This window comes from Rattus norvegicus, chromosome X, assembly GCF_021556685.1.
Source record: "Rattus norvegicus strain SHRSP/BbbUtx chromosome X, alternate assembly SHRSP_T2T, whole genome shotgun sequence".
NCBI classification, from domain to species: Eukaryota; Metazoa; Chordata; class Mammalia; order Rodentia; family Muridae; genus Rattus; species Rattus norvegicus.
The window spans coordinates 137,000,345-137,019,818 of NC_141554.1; the positions used below are offsets into that span (position 1 = coordinate 137,000,345).

The 19,474-nt window shown below is 40.6% G+C and overlaps 1 protein-coding gene across 20 annotated transcripts in view; it reads right to left on the reverse strand.

Annotated features, from left to right (window-relative positions):
• Window positions 1–876: 876 nt before the first annotated feature.
• Enox2 (ecto-NOX disulfide-thiol exchanger 2) overlaps window positions 877–19,474 on the reverse strand; it is a 322,087-nt gene continuing 303,489 nt past the window's right edge. For 11 of the 20 annotated variants that reach the window (XM_087599655.1, XM_087599648.1, XM_087599654.1 and 8 more), the window contains 5 exons: window positions 15,777–15,958; window positions 13,753–13,860; window positions 9,416–9,527; window positions 3,900–3,985; window positions 877–1,985 (listed from right to left, as the gene is read on the reverse strand). In XM_087599655.1, the coding sequence (XP_087455781.1) occupies window positions 1,854–1,985; window positions 3,900–3,985; window positions 9,416–9,527; window positions 13,753–13,860; window positions 15,777–15,958 (620 nt within the window). In that variant the 3' untranslated portion in view covers window positions 877–1,853. The remainder of the gene's footprint in view (window positions 1,986–3,899; window positions 3,986–9,415; window positions 9,528–13,752; window positions 13,861–15,776; window positions 15,959–19,474) is intronic. The other 9 variants (NM_001427048.1, XM_087599660.1, XM_087599652.1 and 6 more) reach the window with 1 other exon arrangement.

Consider the following 19,474-nt stretch of genomic DNA (forward strand, 5'->3'; position numbering starts at 1 on the left):
GACCCCATCTCAAGAAAAAGGAAAAGAACAGAAATGAAAAAGAGAAAGCTTAAGCGAAGATAAACAAGGTGTCTATGTATGGCAGCTGTTGCCTTGAAATTTATTTAACTTATTCAAGAAATAAGTGATGAGTGGAGAACTTTCTCTTGATTTTACAGATATGGTCAAAAAGAAGGTATTTTAAAGAGCCCCTGAGATAGAAGAATCAAACTTTCCAGAGCAGCAGCCTAGATGACAAAGATGTGCTAGCAAGGAGGCTAGTGTAAAAATAACTCTAGGTTCCTGCTGGGGCCACAATGGGGTGCTAAGGGGCAAGCCAACTTTCAGCATGAATGGTCTGTGGAATGCTGTTTCTAGTTGCCAAGCAAGTTTAGCATCTTCTTCCAACATCTTGGTAACTCAAAGGGAAGATCTGAGATGATCTAAGGATCACACAGGAGACAAGCCATTCAAAACGGAACACAAAGCTGAGGTATAAAAAGGAAGATTTATATTTTAAAAATACATCTTTGAACACTGCTCACATCACTGCTCATTTGCAAAGTATTTTCGGGAAATACTATTACTGGCTACACTCAGTGTATTTTCTTACCTTCAACGGAGCCAAGGGAGGGCATGCTTGTGTAATTAGAAGTAACACCATCACCACCACAAAAAATAATAAAGACCATCTTAACCTCCAGGGAACAGCCTGCATCCAAGTCTACCCTTTCTTTTCTTTTTCTACCAAGTAGGACTTCCTGAATGGTTCTCTTAACAGTTGGCGAGGCCATTGCAATGTACAGTTGGGCATGAGTGAATGAGAGGAATCCCTGTCAGTCAGCATTCTGGGTGGATCTGACACATGTGCAGGAAGCCACACACCCAAGCCCATCATTTATTCATTAGTTCTTTACTTTCAATACTCACATCAGTTGTTTACAAACATCCAGCACAAAGTAAACAGCATTTACAGCAGTACACAGTTTGTAATTCAACACACTAACAGCAGGAAAAAATGGACCAACAGACAGTAGGAAGGACTATTAAAATAAATCCCTTCTGCCAATGTGAGCACACATGTGCCCACGCCTGACTGCATTTTAATTCATAGAAAACTAAACATGCCCTCTTTTAAAAGCAGACTATTTACAAGTAATTCTGAAAAGCACAGACACGGTAGTTATACTGGAGACTTTCCATGAGTCCATCTAGATTTCTTGTTTTAAAATTCTGAGATAGACCTTTTATCTATTAGAGAAAATAACTTTGGAACGTTTGTCAACTTTTGGTTCACAGTATTTTTACAAAAAGCCACAGTTCATGCTTTTTTATTTCAAAGGTGAACTGGTGAAGCACCTTATAGAAGACACTGATGGATTATTCAGTTAGTGTTTACTGCAGATGGAGAAGACAATGGCAGTTATAGGGGGTCCTAGCAATGCTCTCACTCCTTTTACCAGTAGCAACATGTGGAGAGAAATCTGGAAACACAAAGCACTTACAGATCATCAAAACATTGCAGTTAACAGCGCTGACAAAGTACAAGGTCTACAACAGTAGTACAACACTGAACACACGCCAAATACTCTTTAGTCTCAGGAATTTTTCACTATTACTTAAGAGAAGTCAACCAATTGCCAGAAATAGGAGGAAGTTACAGCACTTGTGGTTTGAGGCAATATCTTTTAGGACCTGTAGCTTGAGATGCTGTTCTAGGATCCTTATTTTAAGTTGAAAGATATTCAGGAATGAATTGACAAATTGAAAGCAATGTCCTCTTGAAAACCACTGAGAATAAAAAAAAAAATCACATCCTAAGCTTGTCCAGCACGCATTTTTTTCCAGGATCCCAAATTATTAGTCAAAGAGCTTCAGGTCAGCTTCAAGCCTTCAAAACCACAGAATTTCCATCTCTTCTCTAGGCTGGCTCCAACTCCGGTCATTTCCTGCCTGAAGGTATGTTGGAGTCTACTCATGAGAGATTCCACATCACTGGTGCAGATCTGTGGAACAGAGAGGACATCATCCAATCAAAACTAGTTTTCTATCCCTGGCCACCTACTGCCATGTGCGCTGAGGATGGTGGATATCTCCTATCTGGTCTTATGTATTGTGTGTGTGTGTGTGTGTGTGTGTGTGTGTGTGTGTGTGTGTGTTGCTGGAGTAGTTTTCATCCAATAGTCCCAATGTTCATATGCGATTATTGGATGCTGTCTACTGAATTGCTTTTGCCAAGAGCTGGTGTCCATTTTGTACCTAAGTTTGGGCTTGTAGTCAATTGAGTGAAGGCAGCTCAGTGTTGGGGATGCTATATCCGGGAAGGCCCACCGAAGCTATAACATCTTTTTGGTGGGGGCAGAGGCATAAGTATCTGTCAGTGGGATAGAATTGCCCACATATGCATCAGCCCACAAAGAAAAAACGGTAACTCTTCCTACTTTGATGTGTGTGTGTTTCTTTCTTTCCCCCACCACCCACACACTGATGACCAACAGGGGAAACCTTAAAGAAGCCTGGAGTTTACTGCCACACAGAACTTAGGTGTCCTTTAAAGCCCTCACTGGGAGGTCTTGACATTATTGTGGCAGGATGCTGCTGGGGGTGGGTGGGGGCTGGACCCTGGCTAGGAATGAAGTTGTGTCCTCCTCCTGATGGTTGTGGTAAACCAGATGCACTGGAGTGAAAAAAGCACACTGCAGGTTGTTACAAAGAGTAGAACTCCCACTTCAAACACTGGGACTACATAATGGATGCAGCTATACTGGATAGCTGTAGTACAGACATGGAAAGAGAGCCTTGAAATTAGAGGCTAAAATGGTATCCTTGGGTTGAGGCTACCTTACTTTTTCTTCATTATATTTCTGTCTTCTTTTCCTTCAATGACAATGTGTATTATTTTTAAAACTAAAAAAAAAAAAGACCTGAGATGTTTTACTGACATGTAATTCAATATCCTGAACTATAACTGACCACACAGTCCAGATACTACCTCTCCATTTTTCCGTTAACTGCCCAGTGGGGCATATGGCTGCAGAATAGAATTACTTACTAGAGGGAAATAAGGAAGCAATGCAAGCTCGAACTCACACAAAGGCCTTTGGGGAAAGTGTATCACTGAATTAGAATATGCTTAGTGCCTTCTGCTTCCCAGAAGGCCAGTGCCTTTGCTAATTAGACAAGAGTCCTCCTGATTTAACATCTTGGACAACATAATGTCAGGAATCCACAGTCAATGGAGGCCTGGTTTGGTGAAATAATAGTGATATAATCTGCTGTTTCTGAAAAAAAAATTTCATGAGCTGATTTGTTCCGAGGAAGTGTCAAGAGTCTGCCCCTATTGCTACGAAGCAGCCTTGACTTTCACTGGAATTAACACTTCCCCTTACTTCATGTGAACTGAGCTCATCCCGTGAGGATAACATGCAGATAAGTGGCCCACAGATCATCATTCATTTTTTTACATTCCTCAACTGATTTCATAGCAGACAACAGCAGAAGTAATGGAGGGAGGGGCATCTGATAATGGCTAGAGGCCTGGGACAAATGGGTAAGAGTACAAGGAGTGGCTAATTTGCTGGGTTAATTTGGTATCATGCCTGGAAATCAAGGGAAGTAAGGCAGAATCTTCTAAAATGTATCTTAGAAGTAGACTAGCCAATTAATTTTAGTTTCCATGGGATTTCCTTAGTTTTACTACTAAAATGTCAAGTCTCAGAAAATTGTTCAGTTTTCGGTAAGCTAAGGACAGTCATACTATTTCTAAGAAGGAGGTCTTACATTGAATCACAGAGACTGGAAGTAAGGGACACTTGCTTAGGGCCACAGGTAATAAGGCCTTCTAATGCCTGAAGAGAGTAAGGTCACCTACACAGAAATAACCCTTCATCCTCTTGTCTGAATTTGAGTTCCACACATACCTTATTATCAAGACGATTCAAGTAGGAACAGATGTATTCAATGCTTGCTCCAAATGGGTGCACGTGAAGGAATGTGGAGATGATCCCTGTGGAGACAATGAATGCCCCAGAGGTTACACTTCAGCATGAAATTCTTTGAGATTCCACAGTGAGTAAACTCAATACACAAACATACATATGCACACTATCTATAAACTGATCAGTATTTTAAGTTTGTATTTATTTTATTCATTTACTCTTTTTCCAACCCCATGGCATAGGTACGTGACAACCCCATTTTACAGATGAGAACACCAAGACAGAAGTGTCAGCATATAGCTGAAAAGTGGTAGAGCAGGTATGTGAACTCAGTGGCTCTTACCACTCATTGCCTTTTACTGTGCTATGCCACCCAGAGTGAAGCTGGCATGTGAGGTCACTCTCATCATTCATCACCATTGAAAACAATGTGAATCCTAGAATTTTAAGATGAATTTAGATTATGATGGGTGTTTTGACAGTCATTAAGTTAGCTTTTGTGTTTTTAAGAATTAAGAATGTCTTGTGAGAAACACACATCACTCGCTTATTAACCTAGTACTGGGAGAACCTAGGAGGAATGGAGAGTGAATCATAAAATCCACCCTGTGATTTTGTGATTTGTGACCTACTTGGGGAGGCAAATTACCCTTTCACAAGAGTCACACATCAGATATCCTGCAAACATTGTGACTCATAAGAGCAGCAAAATTGCATTTATGAAGTAGCAACAACAATAACATTATAGTTGAGGGTCCCTGAAACATGAGGAACTGTAGTAAAGGGTCACAGCATTAGGAAGGCAGAGACCCCCTTCTATTGAGACTTTGTTTTGTGAGTTGATCTATGTAGAAAGCCAAAAATTTCCTTTTCACTGACATGACTGGTCACTGCCATTGTGTCTTGAGAGCCCCAAATGTGTTCCTATAATGGAGTTCTTAATAGCAGTTTCTAGCTTTCAGGAAAGCCTGGGGGATTACCACTCAGTCTAATTCTGGGGTTAGAGGCCATGGCAAATACTGTCTTGGTTCTTACCGATGTCCCATTAATTTTTCTAATACTGAAGTAGCAACAAATCCAAAAAATTGTACAGTTTCATTTTTAAATGCTTGTGAATTTATAAATCTTTTTAATCAGATCTTCCAGAATTGAGTTTCTCAAAAACTACCAGGAAATATAAGTGGACACTGATTTGGTTTAGAAAGTACAACTTTTCTGTCCTTTCAGAGGCAACAAAGAATAGCACAGGCTGAAATTATAGCTTGAAATTCAATTATTTTTTATGAAAACCTTTCAAATATTAGATGGCAAAGGGTGGGCTGGGAGAACCTAGGAGGAACTGAGGGTGAGTCACAAAACCCATTCAAAAGGGATACTATTACTTTTATCATTACTTTATTCTTAAATGACCAAGTAAATTGAATTTCTAAGCTCTGATTTGAGTTGAATAACTTTGGTTCTGAAGAAAAACGTCCATATTCAAAGAAAGTCTAAATGTCATGGCTAAGGAAAAGTATCAAATGCTAAGAAATAAGTTCAGAGGTTTAAAAACACTAACCAGTTTTGGTGAGTTCCCAGTCAAAGAACTTACTTTAAAAAGGAGATTTCTCCGGCAGCTAAAGACTACAGTCTTTAAAAAGCAAAACAAGTGCTAGCTATTGAAGGATCTATTTTATTGTCTAGGGATATTCATTTACAGAGACTCCCCTCTCTCCCCAATAATTCTGTCACCATGACAATTTGTTAAATACTTCTGAGTAGAAAAATGTTAAAAAGTTGTTGAGTTTTTTTAGAAGTCTCAATGGCAGATCCCTCTGTGCATCTTTATGAGCATATCGAAGTGTTCTGAGTACAGTACCCCTTTGCCAAGAAGACATATACCTCCTAAATATGCAGAAGCCAGTCAGCATGGAGGGCTTCGGAGTGTGGGGTAGAGTTACCTTCTGGTTCAGCTTCCTGGAAGGAAGCTTGGGTTAACCGATCCTTGTTAAAGGAGTAAATAATCTGAGCCTCAATTTTCCATCAGCTTCCAAACGGAACATAAAGCCAACACGTATTTGTGACTAGTACTGTAAGTGTACTGAGGGCTGACTATAGTCCTGCATGGGAGAACTGCCATGGTAATACGTGTAAGACAAGTAATAGCTTGCCCAGTTTGCACATGGAGGAACAGAATCTCGGCAGCTACACGGTGGCATTAAGATTGGAAGCTATGGTCGCCTAATTCTTTAACTATCCAACTTTGAATGTTTTAGATAGTGAGCTCAAGTCTAGTGTTTAGAGTATTAAAGCATACAAGTGTCTAACAAGTTATTGACAGTTTCCTGAGTCATTTGTCAATGTGATACAATGACAAAATACAGCCTTTGTCCCAGTTCTTGGTACAGAGATCTTAGAACATTTTAGATTTAGAGTTTTTGCATAGATTATAATTTTAAAACATTGAGTCACATGTCCATCTGTCTATGTATCTATGTATCTATGTATCTATGTATCCATGTATCCATGTATCTATGTATCTATGTATCTATGTATCTATGTATCTATGTATCTATCTATTTATCTATCTATCTATCTATCTATCTATCTATCTATCTATCTATCTATCTATCTATCTACCTACCTACCTACCTATCCATCTACCATCATTTATTTATTATTTGTGCACATGTGTGGGCTGAACCACAGTATATCAAGAAGTCACAGACAACTTGCAAGAGTCATTTCTCTCTTTGGGATTAAATTCAGGTGGTAATGCTTGGTAGAAAGTTCCTTTAACTGCTCAGCCACCTTGCTGTCCCCAATATAATTTGTTATGGGAATCAGAGTCTTGCTATGTAGTCCAGACTGGTCTTGAATTTACAATCCTCCTGACTCTGTCTTCCAGTGCTGGGATTACAGGCATAGTCTACTAGCCTAGTTAGATGTCTACTTGTTTGATGGTGAGTGGTGGTTGAGAGCCCTTTGCTAGCTTCAGGGTAGGGACTGGCCAACAGAGCAATAAGACTAAGATGTGATTAAGAGCATGGAGCTTTTAGGTTCTCTACCTTCAAACTGACATAATGAAGCCTCCATAAAGACATGATGGCATTCGGAGAGAATTCCAGTTGGTGAACACATAAACATGCTGGGAAGGGTTCTCCTAATGCTGCAACCCTTTAATATAGTTCCTCATGTTGAACTGACCCCAACCATAACATTATTTTCATTGCCACTTCATAACTCTACGTTTGCTATTATGAATCTTATATAAATACCTGTATTTTCAGATGGGCTGAGGGGACCCCCTTGAAAGGTTTTCTTGAAGCCCGAAAGGGGTCACAAGGCATAGGTTGAGAACTGCTGCTCTATAATATGCTGGAAATAGTTAAGCACTACTTGGAGTTCTGTGAATTGCTATCACAAGTTATAGAATCTGGCGGGTGGGGGTATTGGGGAATTTCCTGATTTTGTAGCAAGACAGGACAGAGTGTGGGTGACTTACTGTTATAGTGTGGATCTGGAATAATACCCAAAGGTTCACATGATAAACCATAAGTCCCCATGCTGTGGCACCATGTGGATGTTGTAGAACTTTTAAGATATGAGGCCTAGTGGACAGTCTTGAAAGCATGCTTTCTCAAAACACAGTAGGTTCTTAGCCCTTTTCTCTCTTGTCTGTCATTTATCCTGTTTATGGGGTAAACGATGCTGCCACATGTTGCCATTCTGATGTGGTGCCTTGTTGTAGGCCCCAAAGTACCAATTGTGCTAACCAAACATGGACTGAAACTAACATCGTCTACCCAAATAAGCTTTTTCTTTTCATAAAGGAATGTTGACCGAACATTTGGGGATTTGATGTATGAGTCTGGTATCTAAAGTGAGGACTTACTTGTGAGAATGAATCATTCATTTACTTATTCACTTTACATCCCACTCACTGCCCCTCCTGGTTACTCTGTCCCACAGTCCTTCTCCCATCACTTCTCCCCTTCTTCTTTGAGCAGGTGAGAACTTCCCTGGGTATCCCCCTACCCTGTCACTTCAAGTCTCTGTGGGGCTAGGTGTATCCTCTCCTACTTAGGCCAGACAAGGTAGTCCAGCTAGAAGAACATATCCCATGGACAGGCAATAGCTCGGGACAGCTCCTGCTCCATTTGTTTGAGACCCACATGAAGACCATGCTGCATATCTGCTACATATGAGGGGAGGGTAAAGGGGATAGGAACTCCACAGGAAGACCAACAGAGTCAACTAACCTGGACTCTTGGGGCTCTCAGAGATTGAACCATCAACCAAAGACACTGTGTCTTTAAACCTGTGGAATGTAACTTCAGGTAGCTGATATCAGAGTGGAATTGAATAAAGCTGTCAGATACCTACTTGGTGTTGGAGATTTGGAAAAGTAGTATTGCAAAGAACATGTGCTGTGCTGAGAAGTAGAGACAAATACCCCTTCATCTGGTATCAGAAAAGCAGACAGTACAGAGGCTCATCTGAGAAAGCCTTTCTTTTTTTTTTTTTCTTTTTTTTTTTTTGCAATCAGCAAGAGGGTTTATTGTCCAGATACACAGGTACCTGCGGGCGTCTCAGTCAGCTCAGAAGGACTGGCGCGCCCAGCAGAACCAGGGACGGGTTTTTATAGCGTTCTGGGGAGCAGAAGCAGGCATACAGAAGCAGATGCATGGTTACAGGGACTTGATTGGTGAATTCAAATGAGGCACGGATGCATGGTTACACCCAATTGGCTATTTCAAACATATTCAAATGAGGCACAGAGGTATGGTTACACAATTGGCTATTTCAAATATATTCAAATGAAGTTAAAACACAGCAAAAGAGTATGTGCAGGCTGGGGCATCCGGAATGTCAGGGGCTAGGGACTTATCCCTTCCTGCCAGATGGCCCATTAGTCAGTTCTGATACTTCGGGCTGGTTCTGCATTCCTTCTTCCTTATCGAGAAAGCCTTTCTTACCAGTGTCTGGACTAGCCCTCTGAATGAATGGGAAAGGACGCATCTCTCCTTACAGAGAGATTAAAAGCACACAATGTGCTTCTTCTGTACCTCACCCACTCTTGGTACAATGATGACTATAGCACACTTGGGATGACAGTGGCTAGGAGGGGCCAGAAGTGGTTTGGAGCTGAATGGGTTTGCAACACCATAGGAAGAACAACAATATGTAGGAGAGGATGGCATAGTCCAGAATCAGTAGGAGGAAAAGCCCTTGGCCCTGTGAAAGCTCGTTTCCCCAATGTAGGGGAATGCCAGGAAGTTGAGATGGGAGTGGATGGAGGGGAGAGGGGGGAGGGGGGAAAGGGATAACATTTGAAATGTAAATACATAAAATATCCAATAAAAATAACATTTAAAAAGAGAATTTTTATTGGAAAAATTTCCTTGCTCTTTCTCTATCACATTTAGAACTCTTGTACTGTCATACTTCATACATTCCTGCCAGACACTTTCATCTTTCTGTACTTTATGGTTTTGTGTGTGTGTTGGTTTCCTTACCCACTAGCAGTGCCTCACGTTCCGATTTGACAGGGTTGCCGATTATGGCCTTCTCAAGAGGGTGGTCACTTTCTTGGCTTGATGCACACAGTCTTGAAGTACAGTTTTCCTGCTGGAATAAAATGCTTCCTGGGTCAGTTCGCCTTATTTAGCCAAATAATTGTACAGCTGATAACTTTTATTAAAAGATGAGAGATAAGTTCTCACTATGTTGCCTAGTCTATTCTCAAACTTCCAGACACGGGATACTTCAACTCAGCTTTCTACTCAGCAGGAAAGGCAGGTGTACTACATTGTGCCCAGCAACAGGTCCACAAAAGCAGCACAGTACTATTAAAGCAACGTAGTCCAGTTTGGATAGCTGAAAAGACAAATTCTACAAACACCACAGATAATCCAAACTATCATTTAAAAACATTTATTTGGTGTGTGTGTGTGTGTGTGTGTGTGTGTGTGTGTGTGTGTGTGTGTGTGTGTGTGTGATGACTGTGCCTGTGCGCGCGCGTACACGCATACTCACGCATGCTTTTACCATGCTATACTTGTGGAGGTCAAAGGACAGCTACCATGTGGTTCCTGAGGATTAAACCTATGTTTTCAGGCTAGGCAGGAAGTACTGTTACCATCTGAGCCATCTCACTGGTTCCAGAGCATTTTCATATGGCTTCAAAATGCACAAGGATGTAGACATTCACCTTTACCAGTTGTGTTTTCCTGGCTTTATCATTCATAGGCTCTATATGAGTAATCGTGGGAAGCGGACTCAATGCCATTGTGTATTACACATTAGGTACTGCTTAAACACAAACCATCTCCATCATACAGAAGAGGAAGGCAAAGGAGAGTACAGATGAATTGGGAAGGTTTGCTATGATTGCATTGTTAGATAACAGAATGGGAGAGTTAACATTTCATCTCGGGTTATATTCATTCATCTGAGTGAATGTTCATTCACATCCTCATCTTCCTCCCTCCCCTTCTTTCCCAACATTAGATCCACATTCTGCTTATGGCAAGTCCCACATCTGAGTAGAGGTTGTGTGGTACAGCCAGTCTACTCAGGTATCAGACCTGGCTTTTGAACTAGAAATTAGAACATTTATCTCTAGACTAGAGATTCTGTTTCTCTTCTCTGGTAAGTTAAAGATCAATAAAATACTTCTGACCATGAATAAAAATATCGACTGTCAGTTGCCATCTTTGTTGTGGAGGCCTTTTCTGAATGTAGCAGTTGGTTTTAGGAGATACTAGATCCACAGGTGAATTTCATGCCCGGCAGGCACTGAATTTGAGAAGTGCTATACTACTGTGAATCTTTCTGTCTTTAGGTGCAGGGAAAACACCTTTCTGTATTGTATACATGAAGTAAGAGCTTTCAGAGGAAGGAATAAAAGAAATCCCTGCATCAGTCTCACTGCTTCTGCTGGGGGAGCGCTCAGCAGGCGTGGGCAGGTCAAGCTGGATTCACTTCTGCCCTCCCACAGGGCCTCAGCGGGGTGAGGGGGAGGAGGGGAGGGGCACCTCTGTGTTCTTTAAAGGTGTCTTCAAAGCTTAGATACCAGCTTGGAGTGAAGTGAAGGGTCTATGGCTGCAAGACATACTGTTTTCTGGCACATCTGATTTGAAGCACTGGTTCATTTCTAAGGCAGGGGCTGTGCATCTGCTTTGACTCCCTTAGGACCTTAAGTGATCCAGGAATGCATTTCCTAAGTGTGGGCATTTAACAACTAGAGTTTGATTTAAGATGCTCTGGTTTTCTGAGAAGTTTTATTCATCTTGAATGGAACTGTGACTCAACGAATCTGATTTAAAATTCATCATGCCTGGCATTAAATCAATTAGAAGCGATATTAGATGTTTGTTTCCTTGAACTTCGCTAGCATGTTCAAGGGGGTAGTTCTTTCCACCAGCAAGACAGACATAAGTGACACTGTTATACTGCAAAACACTGCCAACAGCTCATGTGGTGGCTTACTGTCAAGAAACCCAAACAGAAGCAAAACTAAGCAACCCAAAACTTACTGCTTGCCTTTCAACCTGAAATTATTTTTGTAGTCTAATGTGATAGCAATGGTCTCTTGCTTCCTAACCTAATTGTGTCAGGTTGAAATATTTGGTCACAAATCAGTTTCACGGAGACAATCAGTTTGTAATGATCTGTCATGAATTCTTCTAAAAGAGGTTTTGCTCAAAATAACAGGGAAAAAAATTCGACTCACAGTTTTCTGATAGTCAGATGGCTCCCTGTTCCTCCTTAGCTGTCATTCTGGGGCATATTTCCTCTCAGATGAGAAACAGTTGCCATTGAGCACATTCTGACAAGTTTCTTCTGTGCCATTTGACCTGTTGTTTCTTTAAATAAAATTCTTCACAAAGCAGAAAGCAGCCTATACTACAAATGTGCTTAAGTCAATTGTCATGGCAATCTAAAGAGTGATGGTAAGTGTGCTGTCAGCGGCACAGCCCCTGATCTAGCTAGGATCTTCTGGAGACTTAGGGTATTTTATTCAGGAAGAGAAACAGCTATGTTGCAGCTCTGGGACAATTTAGAAACTCTGGTAGCATGAGGGAAGTCCTGATAGTATAGCAGGTTTGGCACTTTTCAATTAAATGCTTGATAAATGAATTTCTCTGGGATTGTGCTCATTTCTTTAATAGCACCCACAAAAGTGGAAAGTGACTTGATTTTATGATGTGGAAGAATTAAAAGCATATTGCAAATGGCCTCTGAAAGAAAACATTTTCAATCATTTGTTTCAACTACACCAAGGTTGCCAGTTCCTAATGGCTCTCTAGGGCACATCCCCACGCTGGTAAATACACCCAGGGCCTGTATATGTTCTGTCTCTCCAAGCTGAGCAAGGAAGATCAACAATAGCAGCTCTTGCAGAACTGTACCATTACTGGTGTTGAACTCTTGCTTCAAACTCCTACGTTTCCTCTTCCTTCTTAATTACACACAGCAGGAAGTTCTGGTTAATGAGTTATTCCCCCCCACCCCCCAGTACAATTTCAGCTGAATATTGAGGCCTATGGGACTGGAGAGGTATGACACAGACAACAGATTTTACACATCAAAAAGACACACGTCTGTTGTGATCCACAGACCCAGCCAAAAAGTAAACAGCCTGGCCCAGGTGTCTTCACTGTGTTCTTTTTGCAGTAGGCTCTCTCTTAATTAAGTTTCACCTTCCCTTTGTTACTACTATTTGGCTTTAGAAAACTGTGTCTCCTTGTTTCTCCACAAGGCTCCACCCCCACCCCCATTTTGGTGTTGGCTATTTGTTTGTTTGAGACAGGGTCTTATATACTCCAGGCTGACTCCTAACTTGCTATGTAGCTGAGGGTGACACTGAAGTCCTGATTCTCCTGTCTCAATGTCCTAAGTTTTGGCATTCAGCTGTGTGTCACCACGCCTGACTTGGTTTTGGCTGTTACTCTGACCTGATAGAGTGGGTGTAAAGAACTGTCCGTGTTCTAGCTGCATTTCTGCTTTAATGAAATGTTTAGTTAAAGGTCTGCTCATTTGGGAAGATAGAAGGGAAGGAATGGACTCTATCAGATTGCTTTGTAGGAAAATCAGTAGGGCACCCTTTTCTAATTAATGATTGATAGATGACCAAGCCCACTCTGGGTGGTGCCATCTTTGAGCGATGGTCCTGCTGTTTTATAAAAAAGCAAACAGCGTGAGCTACGAGGACCAAGCCAGTAAGTCACATTTCTCTATGGTCTCTGCTGCAGTCAGAACCCCAGTTTCCTATCTTCATTTCCTGCCTAGATGGACTGTAAGCTGCAAAGGGAAACAAACCCTTCTCCAAGTTACTTTTGGGCACAGTGTTTATCAGAGCAATAAGAAGCAAACCAGAACATATGGGCCTTCTGTGTTGTTATTGGTATGAGGAGGTGAAGCAGCGAACAAAGTATGCAGTATGTATCCCTTCAACAGCAAAGATGGAGGACTATGGTAATTAGAATGGCATTTTACTCATTGTGAAGTATATAAACCTGAACCTTTAGAAAAGCTAAAGTTCTCATACTTACAAACAGAGCTCTTGATACAAGAATTGCCACAGAGAGGGAGGCTTTTTTTTTGTTCTTTTGAGAAAAGGTTTCTCAGAAAAGGGTTTTTTGAACTCACAGAGATATGATTGCCTCTGCCTCCTGAGTGCTGGGATTAAAGGTGTGCACCACTACCGGGCCCAGACAGGGACTTTTAATTCCCAACTGGCAGTATTTCACACTGACTTCTGTTGCAGAAAGTTCTAGGGCATTTTTATTATCACTGAGAGGGGAAGAGCGGGAGAGATAAAAAGAAAAGATTGACGTAGACTCTGTACCTTTTCATGAAGATTTTCCAACAGTTTTTCCACCTGTAACTTGTCGTCTTTGATTCTGTCAAGTTCAGCTTCTTTCTTTTTGTATTCCTCTTGGACTTTGAGCAGATGCTTCATGAAAGATCACAGATCATGGCATTACTCATTCAGACTTACACTTCACAATCTTTGGCTGATGTCAGTTATTATGTGAACGAGCCCTCTACCAATCATCCCTTTTTCCACATGGAGAAAAAGTATCTCGGGAAAATCAAGATACTTTTTCCGTCTTTAAAAATTTGGTTCTTATGTATTTCTTCTGAACTTGTTTATATTTTCTAAAGGGCCAGAGAATCTCCCTAACACAGTAACTTAGCTTCTTCTCTGTCCCAGCCATGTAGTGAATACTGTACAAACTGTATTTTGATTGTTGAAGAGACATGAACTTAATGTTGAAAAACATTCTTAAAAAGTCATCTGGCTCACCAAGTTTGGTTTGTGTAGAGAAGATACTCATGAATCCAAATTTCACATATGTTAGCTTCCATAATCAGAAGGCAAGGAAGTGGATTTGTTATCAGTAGCGGCAACAAATACAATTTATTGAATTTCCTTGTATTTACTAGGCAGCATGGTAAGTATATTAGCACACAAGGGCATTAGTTCAGATAAGAAGCAGAATAGTTAGATTTCAAACCAGGCCAGGTATGTCTGACATTCCTTTGCCTTAATACACATTTATTATACATCTTTTGAGATAAAATGGGAAAATGTTGCTCATTCTTTATAGAACTATTTTCCCAAGGGAGAAAAAAATCAAAATGAATGAAGTTAATTTTTAGGAGTCTGAGATCTGTGCACGGAAGTGGCACAACTTTTCATATGAGTCATGGTTTCAAAAGCAACACATGAAGAAGAAACAGTGATAAAAGTATTTCCAAAGTCTTATTTTCAGACTTTCAAAAGATCATCAGCTAAAAAACAAAGTACAATGTATGCTGTGAAAGCCTTTTGAAGGCTAGCTACAGGGACACTTTTCGGTAGAAAGATCTCTGATATAATTTATGTATTCTAATTAAACTCTGTGGTGGCAAGCAGAGGAAGGTAAGCATTTTCACACATTTTGCTAATGGGAAGGGTGGAATATTAATGTGAAGACAATAGTTGCAGCAGTAATAGCACAGGGATGCCAGGAGACTCCCTGTTCGACATTTATAAGTTCCAAGCAGCAATTAGTTTGCCCTAGATAATTTCAAGGCACAGAGTTGAAGTGCGCTGCACAATTTAAAATGTATGAAGATGGTTGGTAGACAGTGATGACAGAATCTGACCATATCCTTTCTTAGAAACACTGGTCCTTCACTGTAGTGAACTAGAACACTGTGGTGATGGCCACATCACATTTGAGATACTGACTACCTGTTATTCAATTTCCATTGGATTTAATTATTTCCGTTTTCTTTTTATTCAGATGACTCTTTACCACTCGTTTTATTTTTATTATGTGTGTTTGTATGTGTGCACACATGCCTGCATGTGTGTGAGTACCATGGAGGCCAGGGGAGATGATCAGATCCCATGAAGCTGGAGGCACAGGTGGTTGTTAGTTGTCCCAGGTGGCTGCTGGGAACCAAATGCTAATCCTCTGTTGGAGGGGAAAGTGCTCTTAATCATGGAGTCATGTCTCCAGCCCTGCAGTTTAATGTCTCTATTTGGAACTGCATGTTTGTAAAGTCACATACATAACTGTGAAAATAAAATGAAAGCTGAACTGGTGTTACAATCCTAAAACACTGATTCTTCCTACATGGTCTCCATTTTCATGAAAATCAAGAAGGAAATGCTTTGTTGTTTCTTCTAAAAGACTATATTTTGTTGTTTTAACCAAGTATATACTTACTGATCCTCATTTTATCATATGCAAGTAATTGAGACTTTTCATAAAGACCCCAGCAGTACCTATAGCCTGAAGTAACTTCTGATCTTTTTGCTTCAGCACACCTGTTAGGAAACAGCGGATGCTGTTCTTCCAAACAACCCGTCCTTACCTGCTGCATCCCCTGTAGGGCTTGCTGCAGAAGTTTCAGCTGCTGCTCCTTGTTTGGGTCATCCTCCCTGTGAGCCTTGCCTTGTTCCTGCTTGAGCAGTTCTACCTCATTCCGGTAGGCATCCAGCTGCCAACGGAGGCTATCGTTTTCCTCCTTCAGAGCTTCAGCCTGTGACACTAAGGCTAAGTCAATGGAAGATGGAAAACAGTAAACCTTCTGCCTCGATGTTTTCATGTTACACCTGAGTGCTATGGTAACTTGGTAGTAACTTGCTTAGTAAGTTGGTACTTCAGATCAATGTGTACAAAAAGCTGCTTGATAAAAAATTTCAAGTCCATTTTTAGATGGTAGTAATAGATGGGCACAAAGGCAGAAAGGCTTGCTTTCAAAAATAAAACAGGATTCCAACACATGAATGTCTACATTGTGCTTCATATTCTCCCTACCAAATGTAACCACTTGCAAGTGGCGTCTATCACTTTGATTTGAAGTAGACCAAGAGATGGAAGTGCCGCAATGACCAAATTCAGGACTGATTGCCTTAACACACAACCACATACACAAACATGTGAAAAGGAGCGGACACTCGCTATTAGAGAAAAATAACCACATCTCTGCTTTCTGTATAGGAAGAAATGCCCACTGTAGGAAGCTCAACAAGTGGGAAACAAATCACCTTCTTGTTTGTTTGTTATAGGCTCTCTCTTCATAGCCTTGGCTGGCCTGTACCTTCCAAGGACTGTAGCCTTGCCTAGCCTGGGGCTGGTGTAGACCAGACTGGCCAGCCTTGAAAACATAGTGACCTGTCTCTGCCTCCCGAGTGCTGCCATGAAATGCGTGGGGCCACCAAGTCCGGCCCAGAAACATTTCTTAATGTCTTCAGAGAATCGAGGATAGTAGGCAAATGACCTCTTAAACCAGAGTTAGAGACACTGAATACAACAAATGACAGTTGATAGAAATAGAACGCCATGAGCAGAAACCCTCATGGGAACCAGTGCTAGGGTAGAGAAACAAATTGAATTACTGGAGGCACAGCATGGACAAGCCTATGAATTAAAAACTCCAAAAGTGATGACTTTTCCCTGTAGGTCCTAACAGTGAATATCAGAGAAAAATCTCTTCTTGCTTCACAGGAGGAAAGGAACAGGTTTGAAGGTTGAAATACCAGAACATTCTGTTCTTAACAAGACTTGCCCCTAGGGCGGGAGAAACTTTTATCAGAACCTTTTGGAGTTTTAAAGGGGCATAAATGAAGTGAAGAAAGGGAGATACTTAACTCTGCACCACTGGTTCTCAACCTGTGGGTCATAACCCGTTTGGAGGCCCACATAACAGGTATCTTGTATATCAGATACTTACATTACGATTCATAACAGTAGCAAGATTATAGTTCTGATGTAGCAATGAAATAATTTATTGTTGGGGATCACCACAACATGAGGAACTGTATTAAAGGATCATAGCCTTAGGAAGGCTGAGAACTCTTCTAGCCATCTTATTTCAGCTGAAGGTGGGAACAAATGTGAGATTCACCAGTGAAGTTTGCTGTCCATAGGCACAGGGTTATCAAGGTCTTAGAGTTAGGGCTGGGATGCGCTTCAGATGCTACAGTGCTTACACCCTAGTGCCACATGAAATCTGGTACTGTGACACATACCTGTATCCCACAACCCATGAGGTGGAGGCAGGGATATTAGAACTTCGAGGTGATCCACAGCTAGGGCTACATAAGATTCTGTCTCAAGAAAAGGGTAAGACTTAGTTATTGAAATGAAGAATGTAGTTCCTCTTCTCCTCTACACAAATGAAGGGCCATTTGCTAGAGTTCATTATATCCAGAATAGTAGTATCTGATATTTAACAAAAAATTACAAGAAATAATAAATTTCAAAGACAAGTTTGAGAACACAAAGGCACATCAAAATTGACTTCTATTTGACAAGGTTGCTTGTGAAAATAGGCAGCACAGAAGAACAGATGAATAATGTAGGCAGAGTTAGAAATGCTAAGGAAGAAGAAGAAACACTAGCAATCCAAAGCACTATAATAGGCAGAAGACCTTTGGCGAGCCAGTAGACTGGATATGGCTGCGGAAAGAAACTCTGAGACTGGGGCTAGAAGAGTGTAAAATGCTGTAACTGAAAACATGCTTTAGCCTATTTAGGATTGTATAAGAAACAACCCAAGACTGGAGAGCATATGCTCAACAGAAATTTATTACTTTACAGTTTTGGAAGCTGGGCAACCTAAGGTCAAAGCACCAGCTCTCCAGTGTTTGGTGAATGCCTACTTTCAGGTTCATCAATGGTTTCTTTTGTATTCTCACACAGTGCAAGGCAGCTCTCTGGGGCCTCTTTCATAACTGCACTAATACTAAGCACCATCCCAAAGCTCTACTACCTATATGGTGAATAGGTTTCACCATATGGATTTTGGGCTATATAAGCATCCAGGTCCCAATGAAGAAAGGAAGAAAAAAATGACTCATTGAAAAATAATAGAATATCCAACAACTTGGTACAAACACAGAAAGTTTAAGCTTGAGTAATGGGAAAGCCAAAAGAAGAGAAAAAGCAACATTTGAAACAACAATGATTAAATATTTCCCCAAACTTATGCCATACACAAAACTACATAGAGATCCATGAAGCTCACAGAGCATTAAAGATAAATGCCCTCAAATATACACAGTTTAGCTAATCAAAATGGAAACGATTCTTTATTAAATAGGACAGAAGAAAACCATTACCTAGGGTAAATAGGAACATTAAATATGATTTCTTAGAACTACACAAATCAAGAAAAGGGAGGAAAATATTTTAGCAAAAAAAAAAAAGTCACTAATGTGGAATTTTGTGCCCTGTGAAATTCTGTTCAAATGGAACTAAAAATAAATAAAGATTTCTTTGGCTAAATAAAAACCGAGGGGGAATTCTGACAGGAATATTAAAAAGGTTGTTTAGAGCAAAGAAAAATTATATAGTTCAGAAATTCAGATCTACACAAAGAAATAAACGTAAAAGATGAGTCGATGGTAAAATAGCATCTTTTATTTTTTCTTATTAAATGATCTAGAGTGTATTGCTCAAAATGGCAGTGGTGACTAGGCATACATTTAGGAATGCATTGCTGTCAAATGAATGACAGCAATGATGCATGGGACGAGAGAGGAACTGGAAATATTTTGTTATTGTACATCAGCTAGAAACAAGTGCAATGAAATATAAGGAGGGAAGAGAAAAAAATCAAAGATAATGCTTGACTGAAACCATATAAAGAAGAAAAAGTCTGGAGGACAAATTGGGGATGGGGCAAGGCCGATCCAAGAAAACAGCAGCATGTCTATATTGTCAGGACTCATGAGGCCACAGCAGGAGGATGGCTTCAAGTTTGAGGCCAGTCTGGTCTACACAGCAATTTATTTTTAATGAGCAGTCCATTCTCTGTATTCAGTTAACAAAGCAATCACTCTATAGAATACTTTCTACAAATGCACACCATAGTCAATACTTGAATTTATTTAACCTACACTATGAAATAAAATAAGTGTAGAATAGTCGTAAATGTAAACTAAAGTGAATGGTGTGCGTATTGTACCTTTTTTTTTTTTTTTTTTTTTGAGCTGGGGACCGAACCCAGAGCTTTGCGCTTCCTAGGTAAGCGCTCTACCACTGAGCTAAATCCCCAGCCCCGCG